Genomic DNA, 24867 nt, shown 5'->3' on the forward strand with positions numbered 1-24867 from the left:
TATTTGTTCCGGGACCACCTTTCATTCCCCCTCAACCAGGAAGTCAGGCTGACCCCAAATATCCCATAATCAACATTGACTTTGAAGCTTCAAAGACACCAGTCCCTCAGAAGCTAAATAATTGTTATGTATGGTTAATGACATGGTAGAGACTTGCATAAACAACAGGGGCACCAAAAGCACAAAATGTCAAATGATTTGGTATTTCTCTCAAATTTCTCTTTTTTCTTTTATTCGAATGACCTTTTGACCTTGTCCTCTTCTTCATCCCTCTGAGGAGGAGGACAGTGTTCCAGTCAGAGCTCCACCCACTGAGGCCCCGGAGATGGAGCTGGAGGAGTTCTCCGGTCAGCAGACTACAACAGAGGCCACTAAAGACATGCTGCTAAAAGGTCAGAATAAAACTGAATATACATTATTATTATTTTCTGTAGGAATTGTACAGAAGCTTAAAGAAGGCAAAAGAGTTTTGCCAGGACCTTTTTTGCAAGTTATTTTTTTTCATCCACTGCTTGAACTGAGAAGCTTAATATAATTACAGGATTTTATTTTGGAGCTCTCCATTATTCAATATTATAACAACAAATACATAACATTTCACAGAGCAAAACTGTTTTCCCCCCTAATTTACAGATGTTTTTTTTGTTATATAGGCTTAGAAACATCAAAAAAGTAAAAAGAATAATTAAGATTATAATGAATAACTGAATCACTTGATTTCTTTTCATTTTCCTTTCAAGGTTTTGATAGATAGAGAATTTATTTATCCCAACATTTTAATTAAATTAAATTTAACAATAAACAACAGCACGTGTATTATATCTACAGTAGAAATGACATGAACCACAAATAATACTAAATATAGAGTGTTCTAGATAAGTTAGACAGTTCTATGAAAGACCAATATATTAACTGTAGTCTTTAAAGTTAATTGAACCTAATCTTTTGACATTGCTTTTACATTTGAACAGTTAATTGGTTGTGTCCATTACTAAAATACTAGATATTTTTGTAGGATTTTGTTCTACTGAAGACCACTATCTAATGTTTTCAATAGCTGCCTCAACAGGGGCAGCGGTGGCCCAAAGCTTAAGGAAAGCAGGCTTGCGATTCTGTCCTTACGGGACTAGCATGATAAATGTTGGTTGGGAAAATGAAAAAGTGGCCCTTATGTCAAGCTACAGCCTAGACAGTGTTACCTTGCCAGACTCTGATTGGTCACACCTGTTGATGATGTCATATGCTGTTTACAGGGCCACACATGACACAGGAGCCAGGGGAGGGACCCAGAGATGTGAGTTGACGTTTTATATTATATTTTTCAAAATGATGACAAATCCAAATTATTTTTGCACAGCAGTATCTTTTTTATAAAAACTTCTCTGCTCTCTACTCATAGACGTTATATTTTGTATGGATGTTTAGGGTCATGTCAGACATGGGATAAAAGGAGAGCGTGGAAGTCCTGGACCCAGAGGCCCACCTGGACACCCAGGCCCCAGCCATCTACCTGTGCAAGCTCAACCCGGGCCGAGAGGGACACAAGGACCAGCCGGAGCCCCCGGGTCCCCAGGACAGCAAGGGAGAGACGGACAGGCGGTGTGTGTGCCAGCGAGATAGGGAGTGTGTGTGTGTGTGTGTGTGTGTGTGTGTGTGTGTGCGTGCGTGCGTGCGTGCGTGCGTGCGTGCGTGTGCCTTTTCATTAAATGTAATACTGATCCTAAATCTTGCTCTACTCTTTACAGGGACACAAGGGTGATAAGGGAGATGCAGTAAGTTGTTTATCTCTTCTGTTTAACGCATGCCATCATTGCTATGCTATATATAACGTGTGATTACTTAAATGTGTGCAGGGTCAAAGAGGAACTCAGGGATTATCAGGTTCTGACGGAGAAGTTGGATCTAAAGGAGAGAAGGTATGACAAAAGCACACAACTTGCAAATAACAACTTATTGCGACTCTTAAAGGTGGGGTAGGTAATTCACTTCAGAAACACTTTTTGTTATATTCCATGGAATGCTCTTAACATCCCGATAGCAATGAATACATTAAATGCTTTGACAATAAATACATAAAAAAAATCCATCTGTGGAAGCCGTGGCGCTGTAAAAAGCACGACCAATCATCTGAGCTGGCCCGGCTTAAATAACTGGATGGCCTACCTGCCTGTCAGCCTTCCATCTCTGCACAAACTTATCTCGTGCCCTCATAGAGTGGCGAAGTCCCTCCCCTTCCGGTGGACCTCCATGGGACCTTATATCGGAAAAATAATGTATTGAAGTCAATGGGGAGAGAAAGATTATCTTTCGATCCCGTTTGAATTGTGCCATGAATTACACATATGATGTTTGTCAATTTAAAAGATAATTTTGCAAGTCAAAAAAGTTAAAATGTGTCGTAAAACTGTGAAGTTACACATTTCTTTGTGTGAAGCGCTCAATGAACTACAACTCTGGTCTTGCACACGTCACCAACACCAAGATGGCCGTCACGTTGGTACATTTCACCTCTTTTTTTCAGATTGAGGCGAAAAGTATTAAAAGAGGTGAAAATCACTACAAGTCTGGGCATGTTGAGAGCTGTACATACGAAAAAGGGGAGTTAGTCGGTTCCGTAAGAGCCAGCATGCGGGACCGGCTTTACAAGGTTTCGGTGAGTAACACGAGTGTAATTTGTAACGTTAATGTCAGCTAGCTAACATTAGCTAACAAGGTACACTCTCGTGTTTTGTTTTAGTTGCTCTTCGAGAACGAGCAAGAGGTACTATTACTGGTATGATAACAACCTGGTACAAGGCACACAGGCATCTTGTTAAAGTAAGTAAGTACAGTAAGTAAATGTATTTTTAGCTATCTGGAGGGAATACATCAGTTATGACAGCACTTACGCGACTCTGGAATTTGTAGTCTTTCTAGTTGCGTATTTTTCATAGTCTTATATTTCAACAGTTTTAAGACAAACTTTGAATGGAAATTATTTTTTAAGATTGACAAACAATTTATGTGTAATTCATGGCACAATTCAAACGGGATCAAAAGATACGTTTTCTCTCTCCATTGACTTCAATTTATTATTTTTTCGGAATAAGGTCCCAAGATGCGGAAGTAAGTGGGCGTGACTTCGCCACTCTATATAGGTCATGTGCGCGTTCGTGTGTTGAAGGAGGAGCTCTGTAAGGAAGTCTGAAGGAAGCGGCTGCGTACTTTCAAATTCTAGCGCACTCGAGCTGGTTTCTCCATTCGTACCTACCCTACCTTTAACTCAAAAATAATATAAATAAATTAAAGTAAACTAATTGAAAGTATCAGTTTTTTATGATTCCTTAGATATGTCAAATATAATATTTGCAATAAAAATAGATAGCAGTTGGATGAGCCATCTTTTCAGGACAAACCTATTCAATATGAACAGTAGCAGCCATACAGCTGAAAGCACATTGTATAAAAGGTGAAAAAAGAGGTGAAAATTAAGCCAATATTTCATCTTTCAATACAACCACGTCTTAGTGTTATTACTTAATGACAAACAATTGGATGCTATGAATTAAGCGGAAAGGCTGTTGTTCAGTAAATCCAATACACATTTTACACCACCTTGTTACTCCTCTTTATATAGACTTTGTTTTCTACCAAACAAATGTTGAGCTGTACTTTGCAAAAACAAATATTTCAAAGTCGGGAAAATCATTGAAATAAAGCTTTCCTCATACTCTCTTGCCTAACAGGGAGACCAAGGAGTTGGTGCTCCAGGCCTCCCTGGGCCTCCTGGACCGCCCAGATCACGCAGTGTGTCGGTCAGTATCATGGTCCATGCTTTTCCTCTGTCTAATTGTTGTTACACATAAAACATACTGTCTTTGGAGATAAGGGTCAAGCCTATAAGCAACCAGAGTGAAGGACAAGATGTCTGTAGCCTCATGTGTTAGACTCTGTGTTGTATCTTTAGTATGGAGCAGATGCCCTGGGTTCTGGCTTTGAAGACCTAGACAGTGACACTGAGCTCATCAGGGTAAGACAGAAGACACATATACTGTACATAATCTAATAGTTTAATTTACTGAAATGAAAACAAATGAAAACATCTCTTTCAACTAGGGTCATCCTGGTCTACCCGGGCCTCCAGGGCCCCCGGGTCCCCCTGGACCCTTACCATCATCCTCAGCTGAGGGCTTCTCTTCAGGATATGCTGGTCTACCCGGCAAAGACGGACCGCAAGGGAAACCTGGATTACCAGTAAGTAACAAAAAAAGATATACTGCGATCTACTTTTAGCAAAATGTTGTTAGAAAAAAAAGCAAGACCTCAATGCATGTGGGTTGATTTTCAACCCCCACTCAAATAATGTTGAAGGGCAGGCACTGAATACTTCATCTAACATTGTGAATATGGCAATAGTCAAATTATATATATTTGTATATTAAATATCAGTTCAGTATCACATTTGCATACTGTATCTTCCAATCTGTATTTGCTTACCAAAGGCATTGTATTTTGGCTAAACCCTTATATTTAAAACTTAAAGGTGACCTATCATGTAAAATGCACTTTTGTACGTATTTTATACATGAATATGTGTCCCCGGTGTTCCAGGGAACTCACCAAGTGTCAGAAAACACAACCCTCTCTATTTTCCTCCATACCTAAATCTCTTAAAAAGGGGCTGCAACGGATCTGATACAGACTGATCCAGATGTGAACACTTCTATGACGTCACAGAAGTGGCGCTACGGCTATTGGGCAAGCTCCACAAATCAGGAGGAGACAGCCACGGACATTGCCGTTCGAAAGCGCTGGAGACGCTGTAGTACATATGCCAGGCCTGTAGATGGTGCTGTTCTCTCAGAATCAGCCCATGCAAAGACAGTGTTGAATTGAGCGAAATGAGGAATGGCTAAAATGCATGATCTGTTTGGTATTTTGAAAAATAAAAAGTATAAATATGCCTTTATATAGGTATGGTCCTACACTATATCATTATTATATAGCATGATAGGTCCACTTTAAGGTTACACTGACTGGTATCTAACATCTATCACTTGTCAAGTTTGACAAGACTGAATTGACCTCACTAGGTCACTCATATATTTCTTATGATTGCCAAATGAATAGCGTGATTTAAAAGTTTGAATCCATAACACATGCTGACATGCTTTGTAAGGCTGCTGTATCTCTGTCTCTATTATCAATGATTTGTCTTTCTTCTTAATGTGTATGTGTGTCCTGGCCAATGATGTGATGAGAGTATCTTTTATCCTCCCTCTGCCTCTGTTCCTGTCACCTCCCTGATATCACCCTCTACCTTCCTCTTATATCTCCTCACCTATATTTCTTCCTCAATCTTCTTCTCCACCTTCTTCCTCCTCTTCCTCCTCTCCACCCTTGTTCCAGATGTATGAGGATTGGTTTAGTGGCTCTGGGTCTGATGCTTCAGGACTGAGCTCAGAGTTTTCCTCTGACCTCGGCTCTGGGTTCAGCTCCGGGTTCAGCTCTGATCCCGGCTTTGCGTCCGGTTCTGGGCTTGACTTTGGGTCTGCTTGGGGTTCAGGCGAGGTATTTGTTTGCAAACGATAAAAGGCAGAACTACAATCAAAAGCCTGAGAATTGAGGAAGGATGTATGATATGAATGTAGACTACATTAAAGGGGGGGCAATTATGGGGCTCTTTTTCAATTGTGCCTCTCAAGAACAATGACGCCATGTTTAATGACAACTTTAGCTGACTGCCTCAATGCTCAGGCTAATGATTATGCAATATCTCCAACCATGTTGTCTTTATTGCTTTCTGGCAGCTGGCTAAATGGATGTTGTTTTCACCTGGCTGAGGTGTGTGTGTGTGTGTGTGTGTGTGTGTGTGTGTGTGTGTGTGTGTGTGTGTGTGTGTGTGTGTGTGTGTGTGTGTGTGTGTGTGTGTGTGTGTGTGTGTGTGTGTGTGTGTGTGTGTGTGTGTGTGTGTGTGTGTGTGTGTGTGTGTGTGTGTGTGTGTGTGTGTGTGTGTGTGTGTGTGTGTGTGTGTGTGTGTGTGTGTGTGTGTGTGTGTGTGCGCGCATGTCACTGCTTCCTTTGCCCCTTGAAATTCCCACTGGCAGCCACTGCTGAAAAACCTGTGTGACCTGCTTTGGAAATTGGTCAATTGCCTCCTATTCATTTCCTTTCAGTTCAAATGTTGTCATTATCACATGGAACATTTCGGCGTTGTATCATTCTGAACTGAAAGGAACTGATCTCAAATGTGCTGTATAACCTGAGCTTGAGCTGCCATTTTTTTTGTGACAACATGGTGTTGGAGCAAATCTGCCTTTTCACTGATCTGTGTTATTTCCCCTTTTTGTATATTGCTGTACGTATATTAGCTATTCTCAGTCAATTACCAAGGTACACTGATGTGCTCAGATCTTGCAAAAATATCTAAAACTGAGTTGGTAAAATTAACTAATAACTTAATTGTATATGGCTCAAACCGTGTGCCCCATGCACGTTTTTGATGAGCAAAACATTGCTGTACTTTGGTTTGATGCTGCTTACTTAAAGGAATACATTGCATTTTTATCAATATCAACTTTCCTTAAGTGATGAGAAATACAGACATCATCCTTCCCTCTAAAGTTGCTGACTCCACCGATTAATACCTTCTCTATCTTTAATATGCTAAGAAAAATTGGATAAATGATACAGTTGGTCTAACTTGACTGTGACTCGAGTAAGTCAACAATCTCCTAATACTCTCTATACTAAAGTGTGAGCGAGGTATATTGAAGTCAACAATGTCTCCTGAAACGATTTTCTCAATAATTAAAATGTAAACAATGTCATAACATAATTTCTCACAGACTACAGTAGCAGTTTTAAATGTGATTAAAGTTGTAAATCAAAACGAAACCTTAAAAAATCCCTATAAAGTTGGGTCTAGGCAAAGATCATGGTATGGGTTAAAATAAGTATGTTTGTTACATTTAACTCACGGACATACATTTCAATAATTGAACTTGACTATTGGTTTAACACAGTCAAATTCCTTTGTTTGTTTCACCCATCCTTCCAACAAAGCCTCCTCTCAAAAGACTTGTATGCACTTTGATTAAAACTGTATTTGTTATCCATAAAAATGTTATTCAGAACCAAATTAGTTCCCATTGAATTCAAATTACAGTTCTCTGTACGAGAATCACAGTTTAAGGAGACAAGGCTGATTCTGCTGAGTCAGACAGATGTTGGCATGGATGATCTCATCACTAAAGGAAAGTTACCCAGTACTCCTTTACAGTGACAGGCTGTATTATTTGGATTTGGCGTTGGTCCCTTTTGGAATGGCTAAAGGGTCAACAATCAGCTTGGCATCATATCACTCTTTCATATACTGCCATACTTTCTCTGACTTATCGCTGCTTTTTACCTCTTCTCGTGTCTGTCTGTATTCCTATGTCCAGGGTCTAGCAGGAAAAGATGGCAGTCCAGGCCTATCAGGAGCTTTGGGAGAGAAGGTATGTTTTATAGGAGCTCAGTGCGCCGTATCATATCAAAGTAAGAAACTATTTTTACCAAATGAAGGCACTGCTGGACCAAAATCACCATGACTTTGAGATGATATAATTAGGTAGATAGTCAGATATTTGGAAGACATACAATTCTGATTACAAGCATTTTTCTTATAATGTACTATACTGTACACAGTACAGTCAAAAGCCTGAGAATTGATGAAGGATATATGAAATGAATGTAAACTACAATAAAGGCCAAGGGAATTATGAGGCTCTTTTTCAATTGTGCCTCTCAAAAACAATGACTTTAGCTAACTGCCTCAATGCTCAGGCTAATGATTGTACATGATCTCTAACCATGTTGTCTTTATTGCTTCAGAAGCTATTTTAACAAATGAAGGCACTGCTGGACTCAGCCAATTGACCATGGTTTTGATAGTTTTTATTAGGTGGATAGTCCGATATTTGACATACAATTCTGAATACAAGAATTTCTCTTATAATGTACGGTAATATACTGGCTCTACAACACACATCTAACAGTTTTGTTTACGTCTATATGTTATGATAAATGGACGGCCTCTACTAATGATGCTATGATATCAGAATAAGTTATACTTTATTTCTTTCTTTTTTTCTTCCTCAGGGTGAACAAGGGTTAGCTGGTCAACCTGGACCAAAGGTAATACACGACTATACACAGAGTACATAGAGACAAAATAAATTCTTTGCTGTGGTTGTTTCTATTTTATTTTATTCCCAACATATATTTTTCTCTCTGCAGGGTGAATGCGGGTCTCTGGGGACAAATGGATCTTCAGGGGCTCCAGGACCTAGTGGACCACCGGGGCAGAGGGGCCCATCTGGTCCCCCAGGACCCCCTGGCCCTCCCTGGCCAACCAAATTCTTTGTAGAGGTGACCCTATTTCAAATCAAAGATCTAAGCATACAATTCATATAGATCGACTTTGTCGTGAACTGAGGAACAGGACACAGGACCCAAATGCATGACTCGGAGACAGTTGTCCAAAAACAGAAAGTAGTTTAATAACGGATAATAAGTCTCACTACACGTGGGAAAAAAAATATTTTCTACAAAATCAAAATCACACATCCAGTGGGAAAAAGGTTTTCCAAAAATCAAAACTCACTTGACAAAAGGTATTTTCTAAATATAAAGTTCAGGAGTCAAAGGGCCAGGTTCTCACAGCATGGAACATAACAAACTGACAAGGGACAAAGAAACACAAGGGCTATTTATAGGTGAGGGGGATGGGCACAGGTGAAAACTATCAGGGCAAGGCCAAGCAATCTCAAGGGCGGGAAACACACAAAGGCAGTGTTTTGATTGATTGAAAAGTTTATTAACAGCTTGTATATTGGGTACAGTACAGTACAGCTCAAAACATACAATTGTTAAGGGGATGCAGACCAGAGAAAGACTTTCGTCTTGTTTACATCAGGGTCCCCAATTTCCAATTCATCATATCATTTAAGACATACAAGACATATTTGACATACAGATGGCTTATTTACAATTTACATACAGGTGTTTTTTTACATACAGATGGCTTACTTACAAATTTCATTTTAGATTTCGTTCTAATACATCCTAACCGGACATTTAAGACATACCAAGTCTACAGATATACAGTTAGTAACAGAGTCTAAAATGCGAGTATACATAGATGGGGGGGGAAGCTGTCCATTGTACGACAGGTTGAGATTTGTACCATTACCGGAGCCAGTTTTGCAATGCTCTCCCCCGAAGGTGCTCTTTAAGAGAGGTTTTGAAGGTAAGTATAGTTTTACTTTCCTTTACAGTAGTGGGAAGAGCGTTCCACCTTGATGTGGCATAATTGCGAAACATGTATTCCCCTTTTTTTGTGCCAAATCTGGGTTTTACATGATTTGTGGAGCTCCCTCTGGTGTTATGATCATGATATTCCTTGACCTTGGGGAAGAATTTTGACATGTACATGGGTACCATAGAGGTGTATTGGATCTTGTAGACCAGGCCCATTGCAAGTAGCTGTACTCTGTCGTCTACTCTAAGCCATCCTAGGTTGTCAAAGTGGGCAGAGGTGAGGTGGGTTCTAGATGAAAGGTCAAGCAGTAGTCTGACCAGTTTATTTTGTGATGTTTGAAGTTTTATTTTTAGCGCCTTGGAGGTGCTATGGTACCATGACGTGCAAGCATAGTCATAGTACCCTTGAATGAGTGCTCCTGCCAGAGTTTTCAGGGTGTTTTTGTTTACCAGAGAGGAGATCCGGTATAGGAATCTAGTTCTTTGATTGACTTTTTTTATTACATTGGATACCATTTTGTCACAGGAGAGGTTTTCCTCAAGAATAGATCCTAGGTATGTAATTTCCTTCTTACTTGTGACAATAATGTCACCCACTGCAACTGAGAAGTCGTCGGATTTGCTGAGATTATGTTTCGAACCGAAGAGAATGGACTCTGTTTTACCCAGGTGTAATGATAATTTATTATCGGCGAGCCAGGTGCAGATTCTGCCAAGCTCGGAGCTGAGGGTTTTTTCAACCTGCAATCTGCTCCTGTCAGAGACCAGCAGGGCTGAGTCGTCCGCGAACAGGAACAAGTTGCAGTCACATGCTGATGACATGTCATTTGCATAAATTAGGAACAGTAACGGACCTAATATGCTTCCTTGTGGAACACCACAGCTCACTGGGAGGGGGGGGGACAGAGTACCGTTTACCTCCACCATCTGTTCTCTCCCCTCCAGGTAGGATTGCATCCAGCTCACCGATAGTTTATCAAAACCAATTGCTTTTAGCTTGTCAATCAGAATGGAGTGATTGACAGTGTCGAAAGCCTTTTGCAGGTCCAGCATCACCATGCCGCAGTATTTTTCCTCGTCCACCTCTTGTTTGATGTGGTCGTTTAAATAAAGAAGGCATGTGTCAGTGGAGTGGGATGTTCTAAAGCCAGATTGAAATTCATAGATTAGTTTCTTGTCCGCGAGGTACTTTTCGACCTGTTCATATACTATTTTTTCCATGACTTTCGAGATGGAGGTAAGTATAGAAACAGGGCGGTAGTTGCCTGGGTCCAATTTGCTGCCCTTTTTGTGCAGGGGGGTTACTCTTGCAATTTTGAAGTCTTTGGGTACTTTTCCCTGTTTTATGGAGAGGTTAATTATGTGAGCTATGACTGGTGAGATGGCGGTTGCTGTGTCTCTGAGGAATTTGGAGGGGATATTGTCGTGGCCAGTGGCCTTGTTAGGTTGGAGGGCGCTCAGTTTAATGAGTACCTCTGCTGATGTTACCCTTGCTAGACTGAAATCATCTTGGCGTACCCCTAGGTTTTTGTAGTAGGTCATGATGTGATCTACTCCAAAAAGCCCTGAGTGGGAGGGTAATTTATTTACAAGAGTTGTGGCTATGTTTGTGAAAAAAATGTTCAAGTACTTGGCCACGTCCAGTTTGTCTGTGATGAGCCTGTTATCTGTCTTTATGTTTAAGTTCGAAAATCTCGTTTTTAGTTTTTTACTGCAGCCAATCTGGAATGAGAGGGAAGGATTACTTTCAAAATAAAAACAGGAAGTGACAAGATCAAAAACACAGGACTAGACTAGAAAACATAACTTAACTTAACATAAAATAACTGTCGAGCCACAACATACTTTAACTAATAAGACAATGAAGAGACAACGCCTCATGTAGGTCAGAGAAGAGCCACATGGGTCGATAAAGAATTCAGTTAAATTGATGTTTAACATCAGACTGTGTTTCTGTTTCAGGATATGGAAGGATCTGGGAAGAGTGACATGCTCATTGGAACCGGAGTCAGAGGCACACAGGTAAGAGATTCCTTACAGATGCTTAAAAAGTCCTAAAATAAATAAAATTCATTATGGTAAAAAAAAAAAAAGGCATTGTTCGGTATTAAAATGTCTTGATTCAATCTTCAAAAAGTCTTAAAATGGGAAGACATGGGAAGTATGAATATTTGTTTATTTTGTTGCATTAGTCATTTTTTTTATTAAATGGTAACATGTATTATTTAAATCATTTAAAAAGATCTAGACTTTTATCTAGATTATGTATATTGTTTCATATACAATAAGTATTTTCTTTTTTTCTTTTTTCAGGGTCCACCTGGTATACATGGTCCAACAGGACCTAAGGTAATATATTCCTTAAAATGGATTGTCTGCTCGCTTTATGCATGCTAAGGGAATTTAGATTTTGAACAGCCAATAATATTTAACGCCTGATTCCTCTGTGAATATTTTTGCCCTTGCTTACTCTCTGCAATATATTCTTTTGCGCTGGAGTTGAACAGTACCTCTTGTTTTTCCTGTAGGGTGAGGATGGAGCCACAGGAGCACCAGGGCTCTCCGTCAAGGTAATTTGATTCTGAAATGGCACTGCTTCAGAAATATTTACCTTTGTTCTTAGTCTTTTTATTGTTTGAGTATGATGATACAGTGAAAAATGCCATTGGAAAGCATTTGATCTATTCTATGAGAGAAACAAGTATAGTATCTAGTTGTTAACGTCACTAAGAAGAAGTGTTGCCTTGCTGTGATTTCAGGGTGAACCCGGGGACAAAGGACCAGAGGGCCGCCAGGGTCCTGCTGGACTACCAGGAGCCAGAGTAAGTAGCGGATGTTTTTACAAACGTGTTTTTTAAAGTTATAATAAAACATAATCATTACAAATCCAAATACTGTTTTGCTTTTCTGAGCTTTTGTAATTTTGTGTGTTTTGGACTTCTAGTCATCAGTTAATTTTCTGAAGCCTAATTCAACAATAACAATATCTTGTTCATCCTACTACTGTCAGTCCTATATTTCATCCATATTCATTGTAAATATTGCTATATTATAATGTTATTATAGTTTTCTTTAAATCGTTTTTTATCACTGTTTTATTTTTATGTATGCACCAAAAACTCTTCGTCTGTTAACCAGGGCCGGCCCTGACCAATTTGCTGACCTAGGCAAGATTTTAGCTGGCGTCCCCCCCCCCCCAAAAAAAACGCAGGCACTCACTATGACTTGCGCATGCATGCATGTGCACGGTTGTGGCATGACCACCAAAACAGAAAGATATGGACACAAGATGTGTGAAAATGTATTTAGTATCCTATCCATTTGAACATGATTTAAGTGGGGGGTGGACCTAACCTCCCCTAGGGGGGTCCGGGGCATGCTCCCCCGGGAAGATTTTTTTTTTTTTATGTTGAAGTTAAAACCATCAATCTGGTGCACTTTGAGAGCAACATGAAGAGATCTATGGATACATCTCTCAACATCAATATGAAACAGAACTGTAAGCAGATTTATTTTTCTTTATGGATATTCCCCATTTAAACTGTATTCTTGTTTATTAATAACATTTTTTTTTACTGTCATATAGTATTTTATACTTTAAGAGAATAGATGAAAATCTATTCTCATATTTTTTATAACTATAATGATCATGTAAACACAAATACAAAATGAAAACCTATAATTGCACACTAAAACCATTATTTCAAAAAAAGAACTATTTCACATAAACCTCTGGTTTATACCGGGGCTGGGGCAGTTCAACTTGATTTTGGGGGGGGGAGGGGAGTGCGCCATAGTTTATTGCCGCTGTATGCAATATAGGCGTAGTTCTGTTAGTATAAGATAATAAGATGTACTTTGTTGATCCAAAATCGAGAAATGGTGTTGTTATGAAATAAAAAAAAAAAATTTTTTAATTTCTAACTTTTTTTATTTATTTATTTTATTTCTGGCGCCCCCCATAGATTGATGCGCCCTTAGCAATTGCCTATACTGCCTATGCCAAGGGCCGGCCCTGGTGTTAACCCACTTGGCAATACAAATGTTTCTGATTCATAAAAGATGTCCAGGCCGTGTTTAGCGTTAGCTTAGCATACAAACGCAAAGTAAAGGTAAACAGCTAGCCCCCACCATTCAAGGACTGAAGAGTCAAAATGATTTAAATACATTCAAACTATCACCCTTAAGCATGATGCACTGCAGTTTGTTGATAACCCATTTATACATTTGTTTTATTTATTTATCTTTATTCTACAAACAGGGGGCTAAAGGAGAAAAAGGAAATCTAGGATCCAAGGTAGAGTTGCTGAAAAAACAAAATGTCAAACTGGTCTAGTTTTATTTCACAATTACATTTCGATAACAGACTGATAACCGTCTGTTTTGTCTTATGAAGGGTGATCAAGGTGTTGATGGACTCAGTATCCCAGGAGCCCCTGGGCCTCCTGGACCTCCTGGACCAACCATTAATCTGCCGGATGTACGCACATACACACACACGCACGCACGCACGCACGCACGCACGCACGCACGCACGCACGCACACACACACACACACACACACACACACACACACACACTGTACTGAAATTACCAAAAGTAGATTTTGCCATACCATTTCTGAATAATTTATATTTTATCATTGGATTAAGATGATAAAGGTTGAGCTAATTATAACTTTTGCTTGCGAGTTGAATCTAAAATTAAGTAACAAAATATATTAATTTAATTATATTTTGTATGTATAATATAGAGCTGTCAGATAAATATATTGGAGTAAAAAGTACAATATTTATTTTGAGATGTAGCAAAATAAAAGTGTAAAGTAGCATAAAATGAAGAAATAAAATTAACTACCTCGAAATTGTATTTAAGTACAGTCTTTTTAGGAGTAAATATAATTTCTGCCACTGTATAGTTATATGTACTATGTAGTGTCATCATCTTTATTTTCTATCTGCAGGGTGTTTTTCTAAACTGTTAATTGTTAACTTAATGCTATTGAACAAAACATTTATTGTACCCACTTGACCCTTGGGCTCCATAGTTTTGAAACTATACTGGTGTAAAGTTGTTGGTGTGGTCCTTCATAAAGAACCTATTGAATGACTTTTACAAATCTCTAAATGTGTTCAACATGCCCACTTTTACTTAATATGTATGTTCTGTCTACAGCTGCTGCTCAACATGACAGATGGGATCTTCAACTTCACAGATATCAGAGGACCACCAGGGCCCGTGGTGCGTAGAACTGAGCTATTTCTTTAAGATGTTACCTTCTGCACAAATGTTTAAATGCTAAACAGAAAACAGCTATTACATTAATAGATAACAAACACACATTTGCAACATGAACAAACTACATTATTAAAGACAAGGAGATAGAACTTAACCGTAACATCATTGATGCAGTCTGAAGTGCTTTGGCTGCTTTTCTGTTTTGTACTGAATGAGCATGTTGTTAACCCAGCCTTACTGGTTTTGCTTGGCTCTGTGTTAATGTTTGTGCATGTTGCTTGTTTGTTTGTTTGTGTTTCGTCTGCGTGTTGCAGGGCCCTGAAGGCTTGCCTGGCAGAGCAGGATTTCCTGTAAGACCATTTTGCAACTTTCTTCTGAATGTCTAAAATTAATGTCTTCATGGGTATTTTGCAATTCATAAACAAAGATGTTAAAATTATAGGATAGTAATGTAACATGTTTTTCTACCAATTTGGTTTTTGCTGTCTTTGGGCTAAACAGGGTAGGTACCCAAAGTATTGCAAATGTTATTGCCTCAGAGGGTGGGTTTTCCTTTGAGGACACAAAGACACATCATTTAGAATACATATCAGAAGGTTTTAGCACTTCGGTAATAAAAAAAAATCATGACACTTATTTTAACAACTGTACAATTCATAAAGCTTCACACCAAGGACCTTACTTTAAAACGGTATCATCATCATCATCACTCAACCTCCTAACTCACTCACCACTCTTTCTTCCTTCTCCAGGGCCCCAGGGGACCAAAGGGAGACGTAGGCCCTGCAGGTGTACAGGGGCCATTAGGGCTCAAGGTGAGAACTATACAGAATGTGGATTAAGATATATGAGTAAATATCTCAAAATGTTGAAAAGGTGTGAACATTTTATGCAGAAACATAATGGACTGGAAAACATTTTGTGTTTGTTTCTTTGCTCAAACAGGGGGAGAAAGGGGAGCCAGGGGTGACCATTGCTGCTGATGGATCCCTCATATCAGCACTAAGAGGTCCCCATGGGCCGAAAGGCCTCAAGGTACCATACAGGAGACCCCTGACCCCTATCTGTTAAAACCATACCTTACTCAGTAACTAACAGTGGTCAAAGACATAGGATGATGAAGTTGTTTTTATGCTGTAGCTGCTCATGCTAGCCCTACACGCTTATCCCTACTATACATATATTTGGTCGAAGTCTAACTAAACAGCACTATATCAACAGCAGTCCATCAGCCAGTCAACACACACATTGAAAGAGGTACACTGGCGATTTGATGTCAATTTTCTACTGATCAGCAGCACAGTCAATTAGCAAGACATGGTAGCGTTTGTGTGGTTGTCGTAAGTCCTTAAACTTCAGAGGCCATCAAAAATGTAATCAACACCGATTGCCTCCAATTTTCTTGCTTTTTAAAGACACTGCAACTTAACTCCTTTTTAGATCTTCAGACCAAATAACTACAATGCATCTCGGGGGTTTGGGTTGATGGGAGTAATCCTTTCACTTATTCTAGATACCTACAGTCAGTGAAACCAATGATGTAAACACAATGCCAATTCCTCATTTCACATTTTGCTGTTCTGCTTTGTGAATTCATAGGGTGACCGTGGTTTCTCTGGACCTGCTGGACTAATGGTGAGTTGACAATGTATCACGTGACACATTTTAATTAAGGACAAGCTACAGTATACACACGTCCATTTATTTCTGTTGTTATAAACGTCTGTGCTTAGTGATATATTTAATTTTTGTTTACATCACTTTGTCTGTTTGTTTCAGGGCCCGATAGGACCAAATGGACAAAAAGGAGAATATGGCTTTCCTGGTCGCCCAGTAAGTACCTTTCAATGCTTGAATAAAGGAAAATGACCATCCAACCAGAAGAGTGATGTTCCCCTAGTCTTCTATATAGTCTGTAAAGAGTTCTTACCTGGAGGATGTCATCAACTCATGCTTTGCAGCTCAAACTGTGCACAATCTTTGTGTGTATGTGTGTGTGTGTGTGTGTGTGTGTGTGTGTGTGTGTGTGTGTGTGTGTGTGTGTGTGTGTGTGTGTGTGTGTGTGTGTGTGTGTGTGTGTGTGTGTGTGTGTGTGTGTGTGTGTGTGTGTGTGTGTGTGTGTGTGTGTGTGTGTGTGTGTGTGTGTGTGTGTGTGTGTGTGTGTGTGTGTGTGGGTGGGTGGGTGGGTGGGTGGGTGGGTGGGTGTGTTTGTGTGTTTCAAAAGTACTGACAAGTTTTCTTTTCTATTCACGTAGGGACGATCTGGTATGCCTGGGAGGAAAGGTGACAAAGGAGATGCTGTGGGTCTATCGGTAAGAGGAAAGGATAGAAAATATCAGATTTGTCTTGTTGTTGAATCCATAAAGCATTTGAACATTTGATAAACAGATACCTAATGTATTACTGAGATGGGTCAGTATCACAAATGTGATAATATTCTCTCTCTCTTTCAGGGACCTCCGGGTCCTCCGGGCCCGCCTGGACTTCCAGGAAGAGTAGTTGGGCTGAAAGGAGTAAGTTTCCAATTTGAGCTTTTTATTTCTCTAATTTGCCGTTTTGAGTTGGATGATTGGGACAATAAAGATGCACAGTCAACAATTTACATTTCAATTTGTTTTTAAAAGGCTTGTTTCACAGATACATGTTAGGCTTATTCCAAAGAACCTGTGTGTAGGATATATGGGGATTTATGAAATAGAACAAATATTTATAAAAAAATATTTTTTTGAGTTAAATATGCATAAGATAACAAAAAAGTAAAGACGTTGGAACCTTTTTGCTTTGGGTCAGCCATTATATTGTTACAATTTGGTTTGCATGTTGCACATTGAAGACCATTAACAGTAATAACAGCAATACAATTCAATCCCATGCAAAGAAGCCGAAGTGAACTCACAAAACACGACTAAGACATGCTATGACAACACTTGAATTATTAAGCTATGCAGCCCCGCAATGGCTTTACATTCAAGCCTTTACTATGTTTACATTAGTGAATAATCACCTTTAGCATTTCTGCGTTACATGGAAATACACTGTAAATTCTATAACACGTTAAGGGAGGGGGGAGCAGAGGATTATTTTGTAGGTTACAATCTGCAACCTGACCACTAGATGCAACTAAATCCTTCCCACTGGTCCTTAAAAACAAGTGCAAAAAATGTGTTTGATTGGTAGAAATCCACTACACTTTTTGTTATTGATGCTTTCATAAAAACACCAGGTTTGGCTTCCAAAGAGACCGTGAATGTGTACTAGAATTAAAGAAATTAGGACCTTGGTTCACTGGAATTTCTCTAAAAGCAATGGGTATCATTTGAGTGTTTGTGTATGTGTTTACTTTTTTGTAATCCTTTCTTTAAAGCTAATCTTTAGCACAGTATTGGACCTGACTAATTTAGTCTGTTGACGCTGCTCTTCTTTGAATTTTAAAGACAGTGTTTCCGGTGCGCCCCAGACCGCACTGCAAAATGGGACGAGTAAGTCTGAATCGGACCATCTGATTGGTCTGTTTCATTTCAAAATGAGGTGGTTCTATTGTTGTGTGGGTGTAGCAGCATGGCAGCTCTCTGCCCCATTCCTCCCCCCTTACTTTACCTCCCTTCATGTGCTCCTCTCCTTTCTCTGTCCTAATGGTCCTTAAAAGGGATAAATGTCTGTGGTTCTGTCCTCATTTCATCAGGCGTTAACATTCCTCTCATAGGAAGTTTGACATGTATTTCACTGTCTTACCTACAGTACACGCATTTGTTGTTGGATGCTAATATTGGATGTTACATGCAACAAATGCTAGATTAAAGTGCACAATCTTTGGTGCATCTTGGGTTCATTAAGATTTTTGGTGAAATCCAAAATGAAAAATGTTAATGCCGGGTTTCAAAGTGGGTCTGACTCTAAATCCTTCTTGCCTTGTCTGTCCTTTCCGGAGAGACAAGGCAAACAAAGAGGGAACTTGGTGAATGGCGTCCTTTTTGAGGTTTTTGGTGTGGTGACGGTTTCCTTCATAACTGTATGAACATTCATTTCAAAATGTTGACCTGACTGATGAGTTTATGTTGTAACAGAATCATGCTGCTAAAAATATTAAATGTATTCTATACATTTAGAATCTCAATAACATTTTATTGACTGATTATTTGAATTTAAAAAGCAACAGTCATGAACAAATAAAATCTCTCACTTCCTATCATTGTCACTCTTCCTATCAAAACAGAGAGAGTTACAAAAGTTTATCTGTAAATTAATCATGATTAACCTACTGTTAAAAACAGTCTCCCCTGATAAAACATGAAAAGTTCACCATCATTTATAAATGTAGAACTTTGTCATAAATAAACCTGATTTAACCCTGTTCCCTAACTTTGTTGTATCTTAACTGCCACTGCAGAGGGTTGTTTGTGCTGCTGTCTCAAGCATGCATCCCCTGATCCCTTGTGTTGTTGCCGTGTTGACAGCAAAGTTTTAACTATTGACATCAGTGTTTTGTCTTTTTTTGCTTTGATTAAGGCCTATATTTTACCTCCCTAAGCATTCTTTACAGATGTTAAAAAAAGTTGAAATGTCGTCACTGGTATCCTTGTTATGTTAAGGGTGTATGTTTGTGTGTGTAGCAGTCAGGTACAGCGAGAGACTCAGTCGGAGCTAAAGGAAACAAAGGAGATATAGGAATACCTGGAGAACCAGGGACACCTGGTAAGAACTTCGCAACAGAAATCTCATTTAAAAAATATATTTTAATGTTAAATGACTACCTGAATGTGTATCACTTATGTTTCATAATTTCTCTTCTCAGCACCCGAGTTTCCAGATGGAGTTGTGGTGAGTGCTGATTCATCATACAATCTGGAGCTATGTTAGAAGACTAAATGATCATGTCATGAATATGTTCATATTAACAATGAATTTAATAAATGGGAATTGGAATCCTAGCAGTGCCAAACCACAGATAATTATAACCTGACTCTACAATAATTCTCAGCATTTCTGACTATTTGAGCTTGTATTTTTATTTATGGCCATCCTCATAACTAATGAAATACACTAAGGTGTTTTCTTATAGATTTCTATCCAACAGATATACAGGCTATTAGAGATAATGTAGGTGAAAGGAACTGGCTTTTTATATCTTGCTAACCTGGGTGAACCCTGGATTTTGATGTAATGTACGTTTGTCTCTCAGGGTGCTAGAGGTGATAAGGGATACCAAGGTCAGAAGGGAGACAAGGGTGACGGCGGTCTGCCTGGTCCTCCTGGACTGCCTGGCAGGTCAGGACTTGTGGTGAGTTCTATTTGCATTAAACTACATCCTGAAAATAAGGTTCCAATAAGTTATTATTTAAGTATTGGGATAATTGGTTATAATCGACACGGATGAACTTTGCTAATGTTGCGAGTTCACTCCCGTTGAATATATTTTAGTTAAAATCTTGTTTCAAATGTTTCTGTAGGGTCCCAAAGGTGAGTCTATCGTGGGAACTCATGGACCTGTTGGTCCTGTGGGCGAGCCTGGAGCTCCTGGTTTTGGACGACCTGGCCCCGGAGGGCCCCCTGGCCCTGCTGGACCCCCAGGACCTGCATCTGGATATGGATCAGGTATGTGTATATGTAAAGGCGAGAGAAAGATGGTGACCTCGGCTTGTTTCCATCAAATTAATCATTGTCAGTTATTACAGGAGGCTGAATGTTGTTGTTGTATCTGTTAATGCATTTCTGACATGTCATGATCAGGTGCCAGTGTCCCTGGCCCCCCCGGTCCCCAAGGCCCGACAGGATCTCCAGGAAATGCCAACGCGGTACGACACCTAAACAAGCCATTTGTGCCTTATCTATAATGAAATGTCTAAATATGGCAGGATATGATAAATGTCCAGAAAAAGGTATCTGTATTGTAAAAAAAGAAAATAATATTGCCAGGTTTATGCTGTGATTTTGTGAATTTCAGATGACTGTTTATAAGACCAGCAACGCTCTAGGCAGAGAGACTCATCGCGCTGCAGAGGGAACATTGGCCTATGTGTCTGAGAAAGGAGGAGAGCTGTTCATCAGAGCACGCAACGGCTGGCGCAAGATCCAGGTGTGTTATTTATTATAGAAATCCAGACATCTACCATGAACGCCTTTTAATTAGAAGATCAAATATGTCAAAAATATCACCTCCTCATAAGACATATGAAGTATTAAAAAAAGCGATATAGGACAGTATAGTATGTTGAACATATCATAAAAACCACAAAGTATGTCGAAAATATTGGAAAAAAACAACTTAATATGTCGAAAATATGTAAAAGAAACGACATGTCAGAAAATACGACAAAGTATAGTATTTTGAAAATATTTAAAAGACGACATAGAATAATATGTCGAAAATATGTTTTAAAAAAAGACATAATATAGTTTATCAAACATATCCGAAAAAATGACATAGTATACTTTAGTATGTCGAAAATATCAGAGAAAATGACATAGTATTTGCCATAGTACTTACTGTACACATGGCATAAACATATCCTCCTGGGACCCGAGGAAAAAGAAGTCTCTTCCAATTTCCTTTTTTTGGTGATTTCCTACCTGTTTAGGGTTAAAAAAACATCTTGCAATTTAGACTTTCTTTATTTTATTTTATTTGTAAATGTTACCGTATGTCCACTGTAGAGGACGTTGGGACCATATTAGTTTGAAAAGACAGCCAAAATTAACAAATAGACTATGTAACGTATTATGGTTATAGAGTGATATTAATACAAGAATACATTCACCTTTATTTAAAACATGAATAAGTTATTGATCTGAACATTGCTGTTTATTTGGTCACTAAAAAACTAGTTTGGTTTTTGGTGAATCTTTCCAGATCTTCAAAGACTTTGTAGTCAATGTAGTGGGAAAAGTACCTAATTGACTCCAGTCGGCACGGGCTGTAGGGTCATCTTGACTAGTTTTATGGATGTGGTCTCCATTTGACCTGCTCATAGAAACAAAGCTCACATTCCTGAGGCAATTCTCATTTTTCATGGCTCCACTTCAAAAATAAAAACAACAATAAGACATACTCTTGGCCCACAGAGGGCCATGTCTTTCCCGCTCGTCCCTATCTGTCTCTATGTCTGTATCTGTGCGCTCATGGAGCCTCCTGCATCTTCCCCCCCCTTCCTATGGACCCTCTTCTATCCCAGGTGTGAAATCCTCATCTCTCTCATCATCTGAGAGCTCAACGTCGTAATCTCCCTTAACTATCTGGTACAGAAAATGTCTGCTTCAGTTCCGTCTCCTGCAACAATATTGAGTCATAAAGTCCATGAAGACGGTCCTGACGTCCACTAGAATGGACATTTATAAAAGGGCTGTTACTTGAATTATTTAATTGCTTCCAGAACTAATTATATAGTTCCTCACATGTTAATAAACAAGAATATATATGATTTTCATGGTAAAAATTACACTTATTCAACAATATTTAACTTCTCCTCCTGCTTCTATAACATTTTGTTTTTGGTATGCCAGCCATTTTGGATGAAAAGAAAGAGGAACTTCCCAGCATGCAATTTTAACCAATGACATATCACTGGAAAGACCAGGATGTCCTCTGTACGGTACATCAGGGATTGATAGAGTAGCTGAAAAGAGTAAAAGGAGATGCATGTTAACAAAATGTCCACTACAGTGGACATTTTGTTCACAGTTCACAGTTCACAGTTGAAACATACATATATAGACACAGCTACTGATAATGGTGAGCCTCATGACCAACATTTACATCCACATTGCATTTGAGTGTTGAGAAGCTAAATGGACATAAGCAGGATGAGTGTGTGTAGTGGTTTCGTAACATCAGATCAGACGAATAAATAAAGAACTATAATTTCACTTTTTTCCTATTTTACGACATACTACTACACTATTACTTTTTTTCTTCAAATTGTTTGGTTTCGCACTCCACTAGGAAATCAACATGGCAGCATAGCACCTAACGGCATTGTTCATGTCTTTCAGCTCGGAGAGTTGATCCAATCTGGACCCTCCTCATCAGTGACGTCTCAGTCCCTCAGCAGAACTGCAGAGAGGAGCCGCCCACACAGAATCCACAGCCAGGTAAACACACAAACACACAGCAACGCATAACAGAAGACCCATAGCAGGAAACTCAGATCCACACAACAAAAAACAATCTGATAAGACCAGCTACAAATGTGTGGAAATGCATTATTTATTATGATTCTACAAGTACTGAAACACAACTACAAAAAAAAAATTAAAAAATCTGGTGATCCATTTTTGTATTCACATCTTAATTGTTTTCTCTTATGTCAAGAAAACCCTGGATCATATTTCTATATTTTTTTTTAATGTTGTAATACTTCCCTTCGTATATTGAGAACAGAGGTGCATTTTAGCCTCTTTTAGCTGAAAAGGTTATCACAACAACAACCCGTATTATAATTTCCCTGAAGAAAATAATGTAACTATCAAAAATGTTTCATATCCAGAGTTAATTTAAAGTGACTTAAATACATATTTATTTGATTATGTTTTTGTTTAACAGGAGCTTCAAGAGAGCAGTAGAGGATATCAGCCCAGCTATAATGTATTACCTCAGACCTTCAACACTGTACCGGGGGTGAGTGTAACAATATGTATGCACTTACACACACCAACTGACAGCCTACCTGCTTGAACCGCCGCTGAGCTCCACATACTTACATGCATACATGTAAAACCAGTTAGTTAAAATACACTGAACAAAAATATAAAAGCAACACTTTTGTTTTTGCTCCCATTTTCATGATATGAACTCAAAGATCTAAAACATTTTCTAACTACACAAAATAACCATTTCTCTCAAATATTGTTCAGAAATCTTAAAAAATCTGTGATAGTGAGCACTTCTCCTTTGCCGAGATAATCCATCCCACCTCACAGGTGCGGCATATCAAGATGCTGATTAGACAGCATGATTATTACACAGGTGTGCCTTAGGCTGGCCACAATAAAAGGCCACTCTGAAACGTGCATTTTTGCTTTATTGGGGGGGTCTGGGGGGGTCCGAAAACCAGTCAGTATCTGGTGTGAGGGTTAGGGTTAGGGTTAGGGTAATGTTGTGAATCGAATGGCCTGTGTTCGTCGTCCATAACATACGCCTGCCCATACCATAACCACACCACCACCATGGGCCACTCGATTCACAACATTACCCTAACCCTAACTCTAACCCTAATCCTAACCCTCACACCAGATACTGACTGGTTTTCGGACCCCCCCAGACCCCCCCAATAAAGCAAAAATGCACGTTTCAGAGTGGCCTTTTATTGTGGCCAGCCTAAGGCACACCTGTGCAATAATCATGCTGTCTAATCAGCATCTTGATATGCCACACCTGTGAGGTGGGATGGATTATCTCGGCAAAGGAGAAGTGCTCACTATCACAGATTTTTTTCAGATTTGTGGACAATATTTGAGAGAAATCATTATTTTGTGTATGTAGAAAATGTTTTAGATCTTTGAGTTCATCTCATGAAAAATGGGAGCAAAAACAAAAGTTTTGCGTTTATATTTTTGTTCAGTGTATTTTGCCGAACACCAGCCCCAATCAGGTGTGGACCAAGTATAACTTCTCCTCATATCTGTGTTTTCACTCTTTCCCAGCTCCATCTGGTGGCCCTGAACGCCCCGCTGAAGGGGGACATGCGTGGCATCCGGGGGGCCGACTTCCAGTGCTACCAGCAGGCCCGCTCCATGGGGCTGACCACCACCTACCGGGCCTTCCTGTCCTCACACCTGCAGGACCTGGCGACCATCGTGAGGAAGGCCGATCGCACTGACATGCCCGTGGTTAACCTCAGGGTGAGGACACTTTTATAGATACAATTATATTTTAGCAACTATAATAGATATTGTTTTTTACCATCAACATCTTCTTTTATATAACATCTCTCCTCTCTTCTCAGGGTGAGGTGTTGTTCAGTAGTTGGATGTCCATCTTCTCTGGGAATGGAGGCACTTTTACCCCGTCCACACCCATCTACTCCTTCGATGGACGCGATGTGATGACTGACTCAGCATGGTGAGTATGTTTCTGTCTGTTGTAGTAAAGTCACCAATTTTCGAGTCCGAGTCACTCTCGAGTCCCCACTCTTAGAATCCAATTCCAAATCTGGGTCACCTAGCAAGAGTCCGAGTTAAGTACGAGTCTGAGTCATCATTACCTGTGCTCGAGTCTGTTTAGAACATTGAGCAGTCATCAGTGTGCGAGTTGGAGTCCGAGTCCATCACTGCGCGCGTCCGAGTCCGAGTCTTCGTGCGCTAGAATTCCCAAGTACGTGTTCGAGCCGATAACTGCGCAAGTCTGAGCCAAGT

The 24867-nt window shown here is 39.5% G+C and overlaps 1 protein-coding gene across 5 annotated transcripts in view; it reads left to right on the forward strand.

The window, feature by feature from the left end:
• The window catches only part of col15a1b (collagen, type XV, alpha 1b), a 53869-nt gene that overhangs the window by 25769 nt on the left and 3233 nt on the right, over positions 1–24867 (forward strand). For 2 of the 5 annotated variants that reach the window (XM_079650480.1, XM_079650476.1), the window contains 37 exons: positions 278–392; positions 1254–1294; positions 1426–1599; positions 1746–1772; positions 1854–1916; positions 3726–3794; positions 3947–4009; positions 4096–4233; positions 5389–5550; positions 7425–7478; positions 8122–8157; positions 8260–8391; positions 11245–11304; positions 11596–11631; positions 11811–11852; positions 12042–12104; positions 13544–13579; positions 13679–13762; positions 14458–14523; positions 14835–14870; positions 15273–15335; positions 15466–15555; positions 16120–16155; positions 16300–16353; positions 16776–16832; positions 16974–17033; positions 17955–17999; positions 19131–19212; positions 19313–19338; positions 19700–19798; positions 19968–20112; positions 20248–20312; positions 20462–20593; positions 22507–22605; positions 23057–23131; positions 24157–24354; positions 24459–24574. In XM_079650480.1, the coding sequence (XP_079506606.1) occupies positions 278–392; positions 1254–1294; positions 1426–1599; positions 1746–1772; positions 1854–1916; positions 3726–3794; positions 3947–4009; positions 4096–4233; positions 5389–5550; positions 7425–7478; positions 8122–8157; positions 8260–8391; positions 11245–11304; positions 11596–11631; positions 11811–11852; positions 12042–12104; positions 13544–13579; positions 13679–13762; positions 14458–14523; positions 14835–14870; positions 15273–15335; positions 15466–15555; positions 16120–16155; positions 16300–16353; positions 16776–16832; positions 16974–17033; positions 17955–17999; positions 19131–19212; positions 19313–19338; positions 19700–19798; positions 19968–20112; positions 20248–20312; positions 20462–20593; positions 22507–22605; positions 23057–23131; positions 24157–24354; positions 24459–24574 (2939 nt within the window). The remainder of the gene's footprint in view (positions 1–277; positions 393–1253; positions 1295–1425; positions 1600–1745; positions 1773–1853; positions 1917–3725; positions 3795–3946; positions 4010–4095; positions 4234–5388; positions 5551–7424; positions 7479–8121; positions 8158–8259; positions 8392–11244; positions 11305–11595; positions 11632–11810; positions 11853–12041; positions 12105–13543; positions 13580–13678; positions 13763–14457; positions 14524–14834; positions 14871–15272; positions 15336–15465; positions 15556–16119; positions 16156–16299; positions 16354–16775; positions 16833–16973; positions 17034–17954; positions 18000–19130; positions 19213–19312; positions 19339–19699; positions 19799–19967; positions 20113–20247; positions 20313–20461; positions 20594–22506; positions 22606–23056; positions 23132–24156; positions 24355–24458; positions 24575–24867) is intronic. The other 3 variants (XM_079650477.1, XM_079650478.1, XM_079650479.1) reach the window with 3 other exon arrangements.

The sequence above is a fragment of the Notothenia rossii genome, assembly GCF_949606895.1.
Source record: "Notothenia rossii genome assembly, chromosome: 9".
In the NCBI taxonomy this organism is placed as follows: Eukaryota; Metazoa; Chordata; class Actinopteri; order Perciformes; family Nototheniidae; genus Notothenia; species Notothenia rossii.